Genomic DNA, 18,124 nt, shown 5'->3' on the forward strand with positions numbered 1-18,124 from the left:
AGGCAGTTGGTCCCGAATGTTAATATCAGATTCGTGGTCTACTCCCAAATACCTTTCATATGTGCCCAATATTTCCATAGTCAGCAAACATGACCGGTTTCGAGGGTGTTTTGGGGGATGGGGCGGCCGTTCAGTTACTTGGCCCTGGAAATATATATCAGATTCGTGTTCTACTCTAAAATACTTCTTTTTACAGCCCCATATTGGAATGGTCAGCAAATACGTCCTATATGGGTGGTGTTGTGGGGTGGGTTGGCCCTATAGAAACTGTTTCCCGAATATTGATATCAGATTCGTGCTGTACTTCCAAAGACTCTTTCATTTCCATATTGCTTTGCTGGTAAACTTTAGCTCTTTGGGGGTGGTTTTGGGGAAGGGCGGCCCCCGAAACACTTGGTTCCACATTTGGACATCATATTCGAATTCTAGACTCAAATACCTTTTATTTAAGCCCCATATTGTCATGATCAGCAAATAAGTCCTGCTTGAGGGGTGTTTTGCAGAAGGGGTGCACCCCCAGACACATGGTCCCACATTTGGATATCAGATTCGTTTTTTACTCAATAATACCTCTCATTTGTGTCCCATATTGCCAAGGTCGGTAAAAATGTCCGATTTAGGGGTGTTTTTGGGGTTGGTGTTGGGGCCCCAAACACTTGGTCCGACAATTGGATAGCAGATACGTTTTCTACTCTTAAATTAAACTGACATATAAACCGGTCCCCTGATTTCACTTATTGAGCCTCTAGAAATCTCAATTTTCATCTATTGGGTTGCCCAAAAAGTAATTGCGGATTTTTCATATAGTCGGCGTTGACAAATTTTTTTCACAGCTTGTGACTCTGTAATTGCATTCTTTCTTCTGTCAGTTATCAGCTGTTACTTTTAGCTTGCTTTAGAAAAAAAGTGTACAAAAAGTATATTTGATTAAAGTTCATTCTAAGTTTTACTAAAAATGCATTTACTTTCTTTTTAAAAATCCGCAATTACTTTTTGGGCAACCCAATAATTTGGCTGAAGTTTGGTACATGAAGTACACTTATGCCTCCAATACTCACGCCAAAGCCCACCCATTTCTGTCCATTAGTATATATAGCCACCATAAAAACAAAGTCCACCGTAGCGCCGTAGTGAACATGTCCGCCTATGACGCTGAAAGCCTGGGTTCGAATCCTGGCAAGAACATCAGAAATAATTTTTAGCGGTGGTTATCTCCTCCTAATGCTGGAGACATTTGTTAAGTATAATTCCGTAGAGAAACTTCTCCCTAAAGAGGTGTGGCACGGCAGCACGCCGTTCGGAATCGGCTGCATTAAGGAGGCCCCATATAGCTTTGGTTAGGTTGAAAAGAGGGTGCGGATATTAATGCGCCCATGCCGTCGTGGACATACAAATAAGCCAGTTATCGGCCCCATATCATTGAGCTTAAACTTGAACCGGACAGCACTCAGAAATATGTGATAAGTTTGCCTCTGTTCCTTAATGGAATGTTCGAGATCACATTTAAATTACCATAAACACCTATCTCCGACTTTTACTTCTTGGGCTACTATAAGCTCTAGTTATACCCACCACCACAAAATGGGGTGATACTAATCTAATCATTCCGTTTGTAACACCTTGAAATATTGATCTGAGACCGCATAAGGTATATATTGGGTTGCCCAAAAAGTAATTGCGGATTTTTCATATAGTCGGCGTTGACAAATTTTTTCGCAGCTTGTGACTCTGTAATTGCATTCTTTCTTCTGTCAGTTATCAGCTGTTACTTTTAGCTTGCTTTAGAAAAAAGTGTAAGAAAAGTTTATTTGATTAAAGTTCATTCTAAGTTTTATTAAAAATGCATTTACTTTCTTTTAAAAAATCCGCAATTACTTTTTGGGCAACCCAATATGTTCTGGATCGTCTCGACATTCTGATTCGATCTAGCCATGTCCGTCCGTCTGTCGAAATCACGATAGCGGTCAAACACGTAAAGCTAGCCGTTTGAAACTTTGCACATATATTTCTTATTGATGTAGGTCATTTGAGATTGCAAATGGGTCATATCGGTACAGATTTGAATATAGCTTCCATATAATCCGATCTGCCGATTTGACTTCTGGAGCCCCTGGAAGCCGAAATTTTTGTCCGATTCGGCTGAAATTTTGCATGTAATGTTCTGTTGTTGTTGGTGTTGTAAACAAGTTTTCATGTGGAGGTGGCGATCCTCGTCAAGCTCCTTTCCATAGGTGAGCAAATTCGTTCCGGGCCAAAGGACCGATCGCCTTGTCATATCGAGCTTCGTAGGCACTCAGTATTGGGGCAAGAGCCGGTGCCACCCGACCTCTCACTGAGACTCTACGCTCTATGCCGCTGTTGGTCCGCGATTGCAATTACAGCTACTCCGGATGAAGCATTCCTCTATCCGCAATCTGTGGTTGCACCCGTTAGCTCGCAGTTAAGCTTCTTGTGACAGCAATAAACACCACACATATCGGACCTCACTGTTCCAGCTTGTGTGGTGCTCACAGCTATTCCGTGCCGGGATCTTCTGTTATCCTTTTCCTAACAACTGTGTCAAGTACATCCCTAATTGGTCTATAACCTGATATAGCTCCCACTTAAACCAATCTCCCGATTTTACTTCTTGAGTCCTTACAAGCCGCAAGTTTTACCCGATTTGGCTGAAATTGACCATTTAGTGTTCCATTAAGACTTTCAACAACTGTGCCAGGTAGAGTCCACATCGGTCTATAGTCTGATATAGCTCCCATATAAACCGATCTCCCGACTTGGCTTCTTGAACCCTTACAAGCCGCAAGTTTTGTCCGATTTGGCTGAAATTTCGCATGTAGTTTTCTGTTATGACTTCCAACAACTGTGGTCAAGTACGGTCAAAATCGATCAATAACCTGATATAGCTCTTATATAAACCGATCTCCCGATTTGACTTCTTGAACCCCTAAAAGCCGCGATTTGGCTGAAATTTTGTACACACTGTTCTACTATGACTTCCATGTGGTGTTCCGTTATGACTTCCATCAACTGTGACAAGTATGGTCCAAATCGGTCTATAACCTAGTATAGCTCCCATATAAACCAGTCTCTCGATTATCTTAAAATTATTTTGTATCCATTTTTAGCAGAATCCATGGTGGTGGGTTCCCAAGATTCGGCCCGGCCTAACTTTGCACGTTTTTACATGTTTTTGCCCGATTTTAGTGAAATTTGGAAGTACACTTGTGTATTCCAATGTTGACAACTTGAGTCCATCCCCGATAGATTCATAAATAGATATAGGCACCTTAAAACAGATACTCCGATATGTCTTCTTGAGACCATTGAAGCCTCAATCAAAACTCGAAGTGTTTATCAGAAAATAATGGAAATACAAACTGAGTTAATAAGGGAACATTTTAGGCAAAATCCATGGTTGTGGGTAACCAATATTTGACCCGGCTGAGTTCGAATCCTGGCGAAACCATCAGAAAAAATTGTCAGCGGTGGTTTTCCCTTCCTAAAGCTGGCAACATTTGTGAGGTACTGTGCTATATAAAACTTCTCTCCAAAGAAGTGTCGCACTGTGGCACGCCGTTCGGACTTGGCTATAAAAAGGAGGCCCTTATAATTGAGTTTGAAACTTAAATCGGACTGCATTCCTTAGTGGAATGTTCATGGGCAAAATTTGCGTTTAAAATAAACTCAGTTTTACTTGTTTTATTTTTTTTTAATAAATTATTTTCAATTTTTATTTTGTTTTTGTATTTTTTTATAATTTTTTTTTTTTTAATTTTTCTGTCGATTTTTTTTTGTAACTTTTCTACTTTTCTCCCTTTTATATGCTTGCCATCATAACTCCTTCCGAGTTTAATAAAAATTGATGACTTATATGATGGGCTTTGCCATATAAACCGTTTTTTGACTGCTTGACATTAAGGGTTATATGATTATGTCTAAATGATGATGTGTTTGAAAATTACCTTAAAAACGATGGATTTGCATGTTCGAGTTCACATCACCCATGGCTAAGTTTAATCCTTGGTGTATAAAATCCGCCTGTCCTGTTTTGTTAAGTGATTTTTTTAGGTTTTCGCACCCCTTGGTTAAATGGCAAATAAAAAAAGTTATGCCATCCTTTATATTAGAGCTCAAGTTAAATATTTGCCCCACCATATGTGTACATTAGCTTAGAGTTATTCCCATCTATCTCTTTTAATAATAGGGCTATTCTCGGTGTATAAGCCTGCGTTTAAGTGTTTCTGGCCCTTGGCTTTTCTCCTAGATGCCAGCCTGCCTGCCTGGCTGCTGCCGTTTCAATGTCTGTTGGAAATTAATGCCAAATTTCTTTCCATATGATTTAGAGCCTACAAATAATTGTTTTGTTATTAACATCACCATCGAAGGCAGTCTTCTCTCCGCAGGTGCTGTTGGCATTTGGCTTAAGCGCGTGTGTAGGTGTACACATGCTGTTTTAGCAGCCCTTGTGTGGGCGTACTATTTAATAAGCTTCCTAGGGCTTAATTAAAATCTTCATGGGATGTCATCAGGTAATGTTTGCTGAGAAATTTATGCTTCTTTGCCAATGGATTGTTATAATGAGAATGAAAGGCAAATGAAGAAGAAAAAAAATAGATTTTTATTGGAAATTGCCTGCCAGATTTCTATGAAAATAAATTAGCTTAAATATAAATATAAGTAAATATGTGTGTGTGTGTGTGAGTGTGATTGCTTGCGTGTGTTTAACTTAGGGACATTCGAAACCATGGCATAGTGTGTTGTTGTGTTGGTGTATGTGTGCGTGCTTATATACAGATTTGGCTATTAAAATATTTATTGCATAGCCATTAGCTGTTTTAATTAATTATGCAGAAAGGTTATTGTAAAATGTATTTAATTATTGAATATTTCAATAGAATTTAAGTGATTTAATTTCTCCAGGGGTATAGTGGTTTGAAAATTAATTCATAACCAAAGACGCATGTAGATAAGGTTAAAAGGTCATTTTTAAATAGAGACAATTTAAAAAAACAAATAATTTAATAGTATATTGGGTTGCCCAAAAAGTAAATGCGGTTTTTTTAAAAGAAAGTAAATGCATTTTTAATACAACTTAGAATGAACTTTAATCAAATATACTTTTTTTGCACTTTTTTTCTAAAGCAAGCTAAATGTAACAGCTGATAACTGACAGAAGAAAGAATGCAATTACAGAGTCACAAGCTGTGACAAAATTTGTCAACGCCGACTATATGAAAAATCCGCAATTACTTTTTGGACAACTCAATAGTTTATCAAAATTTAATTAACCAGCAATTTCTGTAACAAAATTATTAAAAAATTGCAAAAATTCCTTACTGATAAATTTTTATACCCTCCACCATAGGATGGAGGTATACTAATTTCGTCATTCTGTTTGTAACACCTCGAAATATGCGTCTGAGACCCCATAGAGTATAAGTATTCTTGATCGTCATGTCATTTTAAATCGATCTAGCCATGTCCGTCCTTCTGTCTGTCGAAAGCACGCTAACTGTCGAAGGAGTAAGCTAGCCGCTTGAAATTTTGCACAAATACTTTTTATTTGTGTAGGTCGGTTGGGATTGTAAATGGGCCAAATCGGTCCATGTTTTGATATAGCTGCCACATAAACCGATCTTGGGTTTTTACTTCTTGAGCCTCTAGAGGGCGCAATTCTCGTCCGATTTGACTTAAATTTTGCACGTGGTGTTTTGGTATCACAACTGCGCTAAGTATGGTTCAAATCGGTCAATGTTTTGATATAGCTGCCATATAAACAGTTCCTGGGTCTTGATTTCGTCAGCTTTTAGAGGGCACATTTCAAATCCAATTTGGCTGTAATTTTGCAATTTATTTGTTCTGATACCTGTTCCAACAACTGTATTATGTATGGCGCACATCGGTACATAACCTGATATAGCTGCCATTAAAACTGATCTTGAATTTTGACTTCTTGAGCATCTAGAGGGTGTAATTCCCATCCGATTTGGCAGAAATTTTGTACAACGGCTTTTCGCATGACCTTCATCATACGTGCCCAATATTGTCTGAATCGATTTATAGGTTGATTCAGCTCCCATATAAACCAATGTCCCGATTTTGCTTGTTTAGCCCCTATAAGGCTCAATTCTTATCCGAATTGACTGAAATATTATAAAATGCAATCAATTTATTTTTATGGTCCGAATCGGACTATTACTTGATATAGCTCAATAGCATAACAGTTCTTATTCAATATTCTTTGTTTGCCTAAAAAGAGATATCACGCTTAGAACCCGACAAATGCGATCCATAGCGGAGGGTATATAAGATTCGGCCCGGCCGAACTAAGCACGCTCTTACTTATATATATTTTTTTTTTTATTTCTTTTTTGTTGCAAACTTTGTCTACTTCACCACATTTGTACTCTTTTTTTATTTTAAAAAGTTTTAATCACATCCATTACACATATGTCCTTTATTCCATTTATGATATTAAATTTAAATTTTTTTTTTTTAATTTGCATCCTGCTCAATTATGTTAAATGCCAATTAATGTCCTTAACAAAATGCTCACATGAATAAACGTCAATTGTGCACACATTATAATAACAATGCATATGCATTATCCCATCGTTACTATAAAAATTAATAACATTCACTGTGTCTGACATAAATTGCATGCCCAATTGTATGTTTTTCACATATTTCCATTTTAAAAATTAAAAAAAAAAAATGCCAACACGAAAATGGCAAAAAATCATACTTGGCATGACAATGACCACGAGTATAAACCAATTTATAACCATAATTGTAAACCTTTAGAAGTGTAATTTTTTAAATTTTTATTGCAAAGGTGAAATTGCTAAGTAATGGTGGTGGTAAAGTGTATTAGCATTGTTCAATGGATGGTGAGATAAATGTTTTAAGCACAGAAAAAGTTTTTGAGGATGAGAAATAGTATTATGACCGAATTTCTTACACAATGTAATATTTGACAAAATTTTCAAAAGTAAAAAATTTTTATGAAAACTTTCCCAAGCATAGAAAATGGAAGTTTTTATAAAATTAAATTTTTTTGCGCTTCTTTAGTTTGGTCACAAAATTTCATTTTGTTGTTGGTTTAACCAGCTTAGACCGATGTGTTTTTATTTCTTGTCTCTATTTCAAAACAAAACAACAAAAACACTTTAAAGAGTCTCAACATTTGTGGTGTGTTAAATGTATCAAGGGGCGGACTGCAATGATCGCGATTTCGTCCTTTGCCACGGGCCTCATCAGACTGTTATGCCACCAAAATATTACATGCTTCCACCCACTCACTAATTAGTGTGTGCAGTGCAATGGCTGAATGAAATGTTGGGTCTTGTTATTCAACCTTTTGTTATAGTGCAGTAAGAGAAAGTTAAATTTTTCACAGCCAACATCTCCTCAAAAAGACATTTAACATCAAGAACACACACAAAGCTAATGACTTGTTATCCAGACAAACTTTGCTTGCCATAGAATAACTTAACTCAATATGTGCATATTAACCACATATTTCTCAACGTGCCGATGGTGCTTTTATTAATTTCTTTGCGCTTCTTTAGTTTGGTCACAAAATTTTATTTTGTTGTTGGTTTGGTGGCATAACAGTCTGATGAGGCCCCTGGCAAAGGCCGAAATAGCGATAATTGCAGCCCGCCCCTTGATACATTTAACACACCACAAATGCTGAGACCCTTTAAAGTGTTTTTGTTTTGAAATAAATAGAAGCAAGAAAAACACTTTAAAGGGTCTCAGCATTTGTGGTGTGTTAAATGTATCAAGGGGCGGGACCTCATCAGACTGTTATGCCACCAAACCAACAACAAAATAAAATTTTGTGACCAAACTAAAGAAGCGCAAAGAAATTAATAAAAGCACCATCGGCACGTTGAGAAATATGTGGTTAATATGCACATATTGAGTTAAGTTATTCTATGGCAAGCGAAGTTTGTCTGGATAACAAGTCTTTAGCTTTGGGTGTGTTGTTGATGTTAGATGTCTTTTTGAGGAGATGTCTTTCTCTTACTGCGCTATAAGAAAAGGTTGAATAACAAGACCCAACATTTCATTCAGCCATTGCAATGCTCAGTAATTAGTGAGTGGGTGGAAGCATGTAATATTTTGGTGGCATAACAATCTGACGAGGCCCGTGGCAAAGGCCGAAATTTAACACATCACAAATGTTGAGACTCTTTAAAGTGTTTTTGTTGTTTTGTTTTGAAATAGATATGCATTTTTATTCTTTTATATTGGTCACATGTCTGTTTATTATGTTGGTAATATCAACCATTTTGGATTGCCAGTTTGTTTTCAATATTTCCCCTAAAAAATATCAAAAATTTTAAATTCATTAAATTAAACCAACTCACTATTTTTAGTTTTTTTGCCTTCCATTTATTTACATTTAATATTGGCTTAAAAATTTGCATATATATACTCACCATCTTCTCTCTATCTCAGCAAGGACACTTCAAAGCAGATATTTATTTTGAAAATTTAATATACTGCTAAGCTAACAAATGAAAGAATATTCCATATGTAAATAGCAAATATTTTACAGTTTACCAAAGAAGAAGAGAAAAAATAGCATCATCAACATACAAATTATATAGAATTTATGGAGGAGAAGAACCCAAGGAATATCAAAAGAAATGCAAATGCAAATGCAAACATTAAATGAAAAGCAAAAAAACCAACTAATCAAAGCCTCTTGATGCAAGTCTTTGTGCTTATATGTAGTATGCATATGGACATCCATTTGGAATGTGGACAGCATCATCAGCAATATCTATGGCCGACCATATGTGCTTCAAAGTCAACATCACCCATATGCAACACTACCATAGTTGGGTAAAGGATATGAAGGGCTGTGGCAAAGCACATCTGAGAGAAATGAGAATAACGACGACTATGATAATCCCAAACAAAGTATTCATATTTATAAGCCACCCTTGAAAGTTCTAGAGTACTTTTAGCATATGCATGCTCGCAATTACTAGAACCACATATATATCATTGTAAGAGACATTCCACAGAGTAAGAAATTAGCAATAAAATGCTGAAAAATATCTCTTTAGAGACGACATTTTGATAAGATTTCCAAAAAGACAAAAATATTGACAAAATGTCCTCGAAAATTAAATTTTTTCAAAATTTCCTAAAGAAATACAATCTTGACAAAAATTTCCCATAAAAATGAAATTTGACAAAATCTTATATAAAAGAATTAAATTGTGTTTGTTTGTTAGCTCCGTATAGACTCAAAAACGGCTGAACGGATTACCTTGAAATTTCCACAGATTGTATAGGTTGGTCGGACCCTCCCCCTTACCCAAAAAATGAAAGTAGAGTACGAATTTCATATTAGAAATTGGGTCCAAGTAACTGGGGTCACCCCAACCCCAAAACCACCTAAAATAGTTTGGTTGGATGACAGTGGTAGATTACGGAGTAGATTACGAATATGGCCAGGAAGGAGTAATAGGCATTATAATTTCTCAACGGGCCCGCCCATTATCCCAAAAACATCACACAAAATCCCAACTGCACCGATGTGGACAATATGGGTATCAAATTACAGGTATTGAAGAGTGGAATACGAGTATTGTATTGAGAATTGGATGCAAATACCCAAAAATCTTCCAAGCAGACAAATTAAACGTTCCTATCGATATGGGCTCAAATGAAAGTTATTCGGGAGTAGATTACGAATATAGCCTACAAAATCAGGTCGCAGTATAGGAGGGTCACTCCACCGCCCAAAATCGCCCCAAAAATCATGTTAGCCAAACACGACTACATGGGACTCGGTTTGTGTGTTTGTTCCGTGTAGACTCAAAAATATCCGAACCGATTTCCTCGAAATTTTCACAGATTGTGTAGGTTGGTCTGGAAGGAAACATAGGCTATATAATTATTTGATATCGGAAGGGGACGCATCCTCTTTCCCCATAAACGCCATCTAAAATCAAAAGTGGACCTGTCGGAACAATATGGGTATAAAATGACAGGTATTGGAGGGTAGAATACGTTTTTGTTAAAGAAAAGCTGCGGAGTGGGCCGGGTTCAGCCAAAAGGCTGAACCCTATAAAAATTAAATTTTGAAAAAATTTCCTATAGAAATGAAATTTTGACAATCTTTTCTTTGGAAGTGAAATTTTGACAAAACTTTTGAAATAAATGAAATTTTATGATTTAAGTTTTAATCAAATATTCAATAGCATTTAAATTTTTTTCAAAATTTCCTAAAGAAAATAAAATTTCGACAAAATTTCCCAAAAAAAGAAAATAAGGACAAAATTTCCCATAATATTGAAGTTTTGGCAAAATTCCTTGCAACAAAGATATTTGAATAAAATTTCCCATCGAAACGATATTTTGTAAAATTTTTCCATGGAAATGAAACTTTCACAAAATTTAATACAATTTTGACAAAATTTCTTATTTAATAAAATTTTGACAAAATTTCTTATTTAATAAATTTTGACGAAATTCCAAATTTAATATAATTTTGACGAAATGTCCTATTTAAGTAAATTTTGTCAAAATTTCCTATTAAAATGAAATTTGGTCAACGTTTAATTGAAGCCAATTTTTTTGGCATCCATTAAAAGTTGTTTTGGCAGTGATCCAAAAACACAAACTTGGTATCCAAATTTGGGGTGTGGTACCAGCGGGGTCGCCCAACTAGCAAAACCCGAAAACGAGGTATGTGGACCATTCATGGCAATATGGGCCTCAAATGAAAATTATTTGGGAGTTATTGAGAGAAAACGAATCTGATATTTAATTTTTGTCTAAGTGTTGGGTGGGCCACTCAACCCTAAAACCATCCCAAACAGGAAATATTTACTAACCTATATGAGACTCAAGTGAGAGTTATTTGAGAGTAGAACACGAAACTGATATCTACTCTCGATACCAGCCTATGGGGGTCCATAGGGTCCATAGAGGGTACATACTTTCGATACCAGTCTATGGGGGTCCACCTCACCCTCAAACAGAACTTTTTTCCTGAAGATGGCAGTATGGGGCTCAAATAAAAGATATTTGAGAGCAGGGCCCGAATTTTGTATTTACTTTCAGGACCAGTATGTGACAAAACATCCCCCAAAACCAAAAGTACTTACCGAACATTACCATATGAAACTTAAATGTTAGAAAGTAGAGATCGAATTTGATAACGACATTCGAGGCGAAAAGTTTGGGTAGCCATACCACCCCCAAAAAATCATTCTTAATCAGGAATTAGTCTTAAGTACAAAGCGAAAGGGTTTAAGCGAATTTTAGTTTGCACATCTAAAGTAATATAAAATAAAACCAGTAAGGAAAGGCAAAAGTCGGGCGGTGTCGTCTGCATAATATTGGGTTGCCCAAAAAGTAATTGCGGATTTTTTAAAAGAAAGTAAATGCATTTTTAATAAAACTTAGAATGAACTTTAATCAAATATACTTTTTTTACACTTTTTTTCTAAAGCAAGCTAAAAGTAACAGCTGATAACTGACAGAAGAAAGAATGCAATTACAGAGTCACAAGCTGTGAAAAAATTTGTCAACGCCGACTTTTACTCTTTGGGCAACCCAATAAAATTTATATTGAAGGTCATGGGAGAAGTCGTTGTACAAAATTTCAGTCAAATCGGATAATAATTGCGCCCCCTAGAGGCTCAAGAAGTCAAGATTCCAAAACGGTTTATATGGAAGCTATATCAGGTTTTGGAACGATTTGAACGTCATGCAAAAGTTTTAGCCAAATCCTATAAGAATTGCGCCCTCTAGCGGCTAATGAAGTCAAGACGCCAGATATATGACAGCTATATCAGGTTATGGACCGATTTCAACTATACTTAGCACAGTTGTTGGAAGTCATAGCCGACTTCATGCAAAATTTCAGCCAAATTGGATAAGAACTGAGCCATCGGTCTATATGGCAGCTATATCAAAACATGGACCGATATGGCACTTTTACAATCCCAACCGACCCCAACGCTAATAAGAAGTATTTGTGCTAAATTTCAAGCGGCTAGCATTACTCTTTCGAAAGTTAGGGGGCTCTCGGCAGACAGGCAGACGGACATGGCTTGATCGACTTAAAATTTCATGACGATCAAGAATATATATACCTTATATATATACCTTAGACGAACATTTCGAGGAGTTACAAACAGAATGACGAAATTAGTATATTAGGGTATAAAAACTTCCTAAGATAGCTAGACCATCTGCGATCATATAGGAAAGGCACTCGTCAGTAAAATATTGTTATCTAAGAGGCATACATATAAATGCAGAATAATAAAATTTTAAAAATTATTGTTTTCCATATAAAGTAAAAGAAAGCGCAGCGAAGCTGTTCCGGTTCAGCTAGTTGCCTATAAAATTTTTCTGTGGATCTTAAATTTTTAACTTTTCCTAAACTTTCAATCTCTAGTGGATTGCCTCATTTATGGCATATGTTGTTTAAAAGAAAGTTCTTAATGCTGTAGTTGTTATACCTTCGTTCATTTGAATTGTCTTTAGCTGAAGCATTTTATTTTTTACTATCTGCTTAGGTACGAGTATATGTGTGTGTTCTTACACTCACACTTATACCATGGAAGATAAAAATCATTGGGGATTAATATATAAAAGAGATGAAAGGCAAATAACTACTACTACTAAAACACTTCTCTTTGAAAAGCTTATTTGTCTGCTTGTTTTTGTTTTTTCTCCTTCAACAAAGTCCGTTTGTGTGCACATTTGTTTGGGTTTGTGTGTGTGTGTGTTTAGATAAGCTTTCATAATTATAAACAAAATATGCTTTTAGTTGGTTAGTTGCACAAAAAAACCAAACAGAATTCTCTTTGTCCAGTTTAAAAACACTGTTACACACAGCAGTGTTAATGGTGGTTGTGGTAATGATGGTGCTTGTGTTGCTGCTGCTGCTGCTCGTAATAGGCAATGGATAGTGTCAAAGGACCAGAGAGAAAAGAACGATTATTATCTCAACATCGTTTGTTCGTTACAGACACTAAGGTGTTTTGTTGAGTGCCATAATGAACTATGGCAACAGTTGATGATGGATGTGCTAGTTGAGAGCAATGATGGATGGAAGGCAAAAAATATTAAACACTACTGGGTGTAGATTTACAAATGCCATGATGGTTATATGTAGTGCAAGTAGGTAGGTGCAGCAAGCGGTGATTTTTTGTACTAAGACTTATTTTGGTTTATATGTTTTCATTGTTTATGTTTATATATTTGCATACTGGCTCAAATATCTTCAGGCTTAAAGGATTGTGAATCGATAAATTTTCTTAACATGGTCTTGCTCTCAAAATGTCACATTTTCATTTTTCCTTGAAATCTTCGTTTTAATAATACATTTTTTTTCTTTTCTCTTTTTCCAGCTCGTTGGCGGTGAATTTGATATGGAATTAAATTTTGTCATACAAGATGCACAAAATATCAAACACATGTTAGAATTACTAGATCATTGTCCACCAAATTTACAGGTAAGTTGATAATTTAATTTATGCCAATAATTACCACCACCTCTGCCAACCCCTGTACCATGAATTTCAAAAATATCTTTGACATTTATCAATATGAGACTTCTTTTTCTTCTCCCCCCTATTTAATGCCATTAGTCTCTTGAACATATGGTGTTGATTTTTTTCAAAATTAATTTAAAATATTCCACCCTTTTAAGGAAAGGAGAGAACCCTTCTCCTGTCCTCATCCCTTGTGGATATTTTGTTCGGAAAATTGACGTGACATATTCTTAGAAATCGGAGAAAAACAAAGAAAAAAAAACGCACACTGAAGACATGACACCATGATCTATGTATGTGAGAACTGTGTGATGACGACGATGATGGTTATGACAAAAGGGTGGGTGCCACATCCCTTTTTAAAAGCCATTTGACAAAGGGGTGTAGTTCGAAATACACAAGAAAAAAAAACTTATTTTTGAAAAAATTCTCCAAAGAAATACAATTTGGACACAATTTTTTCCATAGAAATAAAACTTTGAAAAATTTGTAAATACAAATTTGAAAAAAAAAAATAAAATTTTAAAAAAATTATGTATGGAAATAAATTTTTTTAAGCAAATAAAAATTTTAAAAAGTTTTGTACGAAATAAGATTTTATCAAAATACTTTTAAATAATATTTTGACATAATTTTTGAAAAAGTTACTATAGGTATACAATTTAAAAAAAAATCATGGATATTAAATTTTGCAAAATTTTCTATCGAAATAAAATTGAGACAAAATTTGCTATTAAAATAAAATTTTTAATTATTTTTCAAAGAAAAAATAAAATTTTCTAAGATATTAAATTTTGACAAAAAATGCTCTGTCAATAAAATTTTGATAAAGTTTTCTAAACTCCACCTTAAAAGCAAAGAAACGGAGCCTATCTTAGGTCGCTGTGTCAAATTTCTGCGAAATCGTATAACAAATGCGGCTTTTATAGGTCCAAGACCTTAAATGGGTAGATCGTTTTATATATAGCCCGTTCTTGGCCATTATCGGCCATTGTGTTAAATTTAAGCTTAATTGGTAAGCCTTTCGTAGGCCCAAGACCCTAAAGCGGGAAATCGGTGTATATGGCAGCTATAACCAAATGAAGATAAATCTGTACCATACGGGGATTGGATGTCGAAAAGCCTTACATAGGTCACTATTCCAAATTTCAGCGAAATCAGATAAAAAATGCGCCTTTTATGAGCATAAGACCTAAAATCGGCAGATCGGTGAAAATGGGGGCTATACCAAGATATAGTCCAATATAGCTCATCTTTGAACTCGAAAACCCTTTGAATAGCAATAAAAAAAGCAAATTTTACCGAAAACAATGAAATTTCAAATTTTTGTAGGGGATGGGGGGGAGGGTGTCTAAAACTTTTCTGGTGTGCTTAGCCCATGCCCCAGAGGCCTTTCTACACTCATGCCTCCCGTTCCACATCATGTAGGACAGTTCCCACCTACTTCCCCTAGAGGTATGCACTGGAATTATTCGACATTCAGGTCTATCAATCCTTCCAGAGTTTTAAGTAAAAACGGTGACAGACGGATTGGCTTTTAATCCTTTGCCGTACTGGGGACAAATACCACCTTGACCCCCCTCCAGGACCTTGGTATGTAGGATAGGGATTCTTGCAGCATCACCGGGACAATACCGTCTGGTTCGGCCGATTTGAACGGCCGAAAAGTGCGGAGCACCTACGCTATCTTTTTCTCATCTACGTTGTCACCGATAGGATCTTCCATGGATTTAGCTCTTACATGGGTATTGCGATATACTGATCGTCGTCCTGGCTGGCCGGAAAATATGCCTCCATTAATAGCTCCATCATCTCCTGGTTGTTTTCGGCATGAGTTCGCCCCAGGGAGCTTGGCGTGCTAGGATCCTTGGAGAGTACTATGGCCAATTAAGTTGCTTCACTAGTGTCCTCTGATTATCCGCAGAATTTCCCTCAGAAACTCCTATTTGCTCTCCTCGACTCATTCTTTAACCTCACGATATTCGGTCCTCACGATATTCGGTCCTCACGATATTCGGTCCTCAAAATATTCGGTCCTTAAAATATTCGATCCTCAAGATATTCGATCCTCACGATATTCGGTCCTCACGATATTCGGTCCTCACGATATTCGGTCCTCTCGATATTCGGTCCTCACGATATTCGAACCTCACGATTTTCGATCCTCAAGATATGCGATCCTCACGATTTTCGATCCTCAAGATATGCGATCCTTACGATATTCGATGCAACCCTTTGTCGAGTTCTACCTCTTCGCCTTGTTAAGGAGCCTCTTGATTCCTTCCTGATTGGTTCTTAGGCGGCGATACTCGTTCTGGACATGAGGTCTTTCGGAAGGCATGCCTTCCAGGTTCTCCTTAACAAGATTCACTGCGGACTCCAGATCCCTTGCTTCTGATATAAGACATCCGGGTATTCAAGCCTCCACATATATACTATTCCAGTTTGTCTTCTTCGGGTTCCTGTAAGGCTTCCTTCCTCATCTCTCTCACTCAATCAGAAAACCTTAAAACATTTTGAAAAAAATTGCTATTGAAATAATAATTTTTTTAGAAATTTGTTGTATATTTTTTTTATTAAAATTTTTTTAATAAAATTTTGACAACAATTTTTTTAGAATAAAATTTTGACATTTTCTGTAAAAATAAAATTTTGAGAAAATTTGCTATAGAAATTTAATTTTGCCAAAATTTTTTAAAGATTAATAAGTTAAAGCGTGCTTATTTCTGCTGGGCCGAATCCTGGGAACCCACCACCATGGATTCTACTAAAAATTTATATAAAATAAATTTAGTTGAAGTGGATAATTTTATTCTACATACCAAACTTTTGTTCAACCAGCAAAAATTGAAGCTTCTAGGAACCGAACATGGATGATCGAGAAACAGGTTTACACGGGGACCATTTTAGATTGTAGACTGATTTGGACTATATTTGGCATAGTTGTTGGACGTCGTCAAATGCAAAATATCAGCCAAATCGGACAAAAATTGCGGCTTGTACGGACTCAAGAATTCAAAACGGCAGATTGGTTTATATTGGGGCTATATCAGGTTATAGACCGATTTGAACCATACGGATTTGAACCATACCGATTTGAACAGATGTCGAAAGGCATATCAAAACACTACTTTCTAAATTTCATCCAAATCGGACAAAAATGCGGTTTGTAAGAGCTGAAGAAGTCAAATCGGGAGATCGTTTTATATGGGAGCTATATCCTTATCTGAACCGTTATGGCCCATTTGCAATCCCCGATGGCCTACGTTAACCCTAAGTATCTGTGCAAAATTTCAAGCAGTTAGCTTTCCGTGTTCCCCCACTATCGTGATTTCGACAGACGGACGGACATGGCTAGATGAACATAGAACCTCGAGATGATCGAAAATATATAAGCTTTATGAGGTCTTAGACGAATATTTCGAGGTGTTGCAAACCGAATGACTAGATTAGTATAACCCCATCCTATGGTTGTGGTATAAAAATATTTAAAAATTTCGTAAGAAATACAATTTCGACTGAACGTGGAAAAGAAATTTTGACAACATTTTCAATTTCCTTATACAAATTATATTGCCAAAATCTAAAATCGGGACAACATTTTTTGAACAATACAATTTTGACAAATTGGGACTACGTATTTTCCCATTTTCCACAACTTGATATAAAATTTGCTTAACAACTAAAATGTTGGCACTACGTTTTTAGGAATAAAATTTTGACAACACATTTTTGGAAATATTGTTTGACTTTTTTTTATTAAAAGAATGAAAATTTTTAGAGTGTTTTAACGTTCTTTGCAAGGGAATAGATTGATGGTATTGCAAAACACAATGACAGTAACTCATTTCTTGTTTGCTTGCCATATGCGTCCCCTCTCTTCGTCTCTCTTTTTGCGTAGTTCACTCGCACAATATGGCGTTAACAAGATGTCATTTTCGAATTAAACATTTCCGCTTATTCAATGTCTTCGGCGTCTCCTGTGTTAAAATATGAACGTATGTTTGTGTGAATACATCACACTGCCATTTAGGCTTTAACAATCACATATGGATATTTGTCTATGTATGCAACGTATGTGAAGCGTGACCGTGCCACTTGGTGGGAGGTTGCGGTAACTTGTCCTGATGTTTTGTCTATTTTGTTGCTTTTTTGTGATGGTGTCTCAAAATTGTTATTTTTCACTTCCTTTTCGTATTTAAATCACGCACCATCAAATTTTTTTATCCCCCTTTTTGATAGCCCCTTCCTTCTTTGCGCTCTCCCCTTCTTCTATGCTTATCTAAGGTCTTTTCCTTTCATAAAATTAATGCCTTCTTTGGGTTGGGAAGGTGTAAAAAAAAATGATGACACTCTATGTTTACTGCAAGGTAGCAGCTAAGGGACTGCTATGACTGCTTTTGTAAATTTGAGATGGTCTTTCAGAGGGGGTAGTTAAAATTTTTGTTGACTTTTTGATTTATGTCACAAGGCATTTCGGAAAAACACTTCACCTTCTTGGTTTTTCTTTTTTATACAGACAAAAATTTATTATCTAGAGATTAGTTGCCGTAAGTCTCTTTGGTTTCATTTTAACGTGGCAG

The 18,124-nt window shown here is 36.0% G+C and overlaps 1 protein-coding gene across 6 annotated transcripts in view; it reads left to right on the plus strand.

Annotated features, from left to right (window-relative positions):
* The window catches only part of LOC106083452 (neurobeachin), a 414,708-nt gene that overhangs the window by 100,007 nt on the left and 296,577 nt on the right, over nucleotides 1-18,124 (plus strand). For all 6 annotated transcript variants that reach the window (XM_013246475.2, XM_059367989.1, XM_059367990.1 and 3 more), the window contains exon 2: nucleotides 13,398-13,502. In XM_013246475.2, coding sequence (XP_013101929.2) covers nucleotides 13,398-13,502 — 105 coding nt within the window. The remainder of the gene's footprint in view (nucleotides 1-13,397; nucleotides 13,503-18,124) is intronic.

Source organism: Stomoxys calcitrans, chromosome 4 (assembly GCF_963082655.1).
Source record: "Stomoxys calcitrans chromosome 4, idStoCalc2.1, whole genome shotgun sequence".
In the NCBI taxonomy this organism is placed as follows: Eukaryota; Metazoa; Arthropoda; class Insecta; order Diptera; family Muscidae; genus Stomoxys; species Stomoxys calcitrans.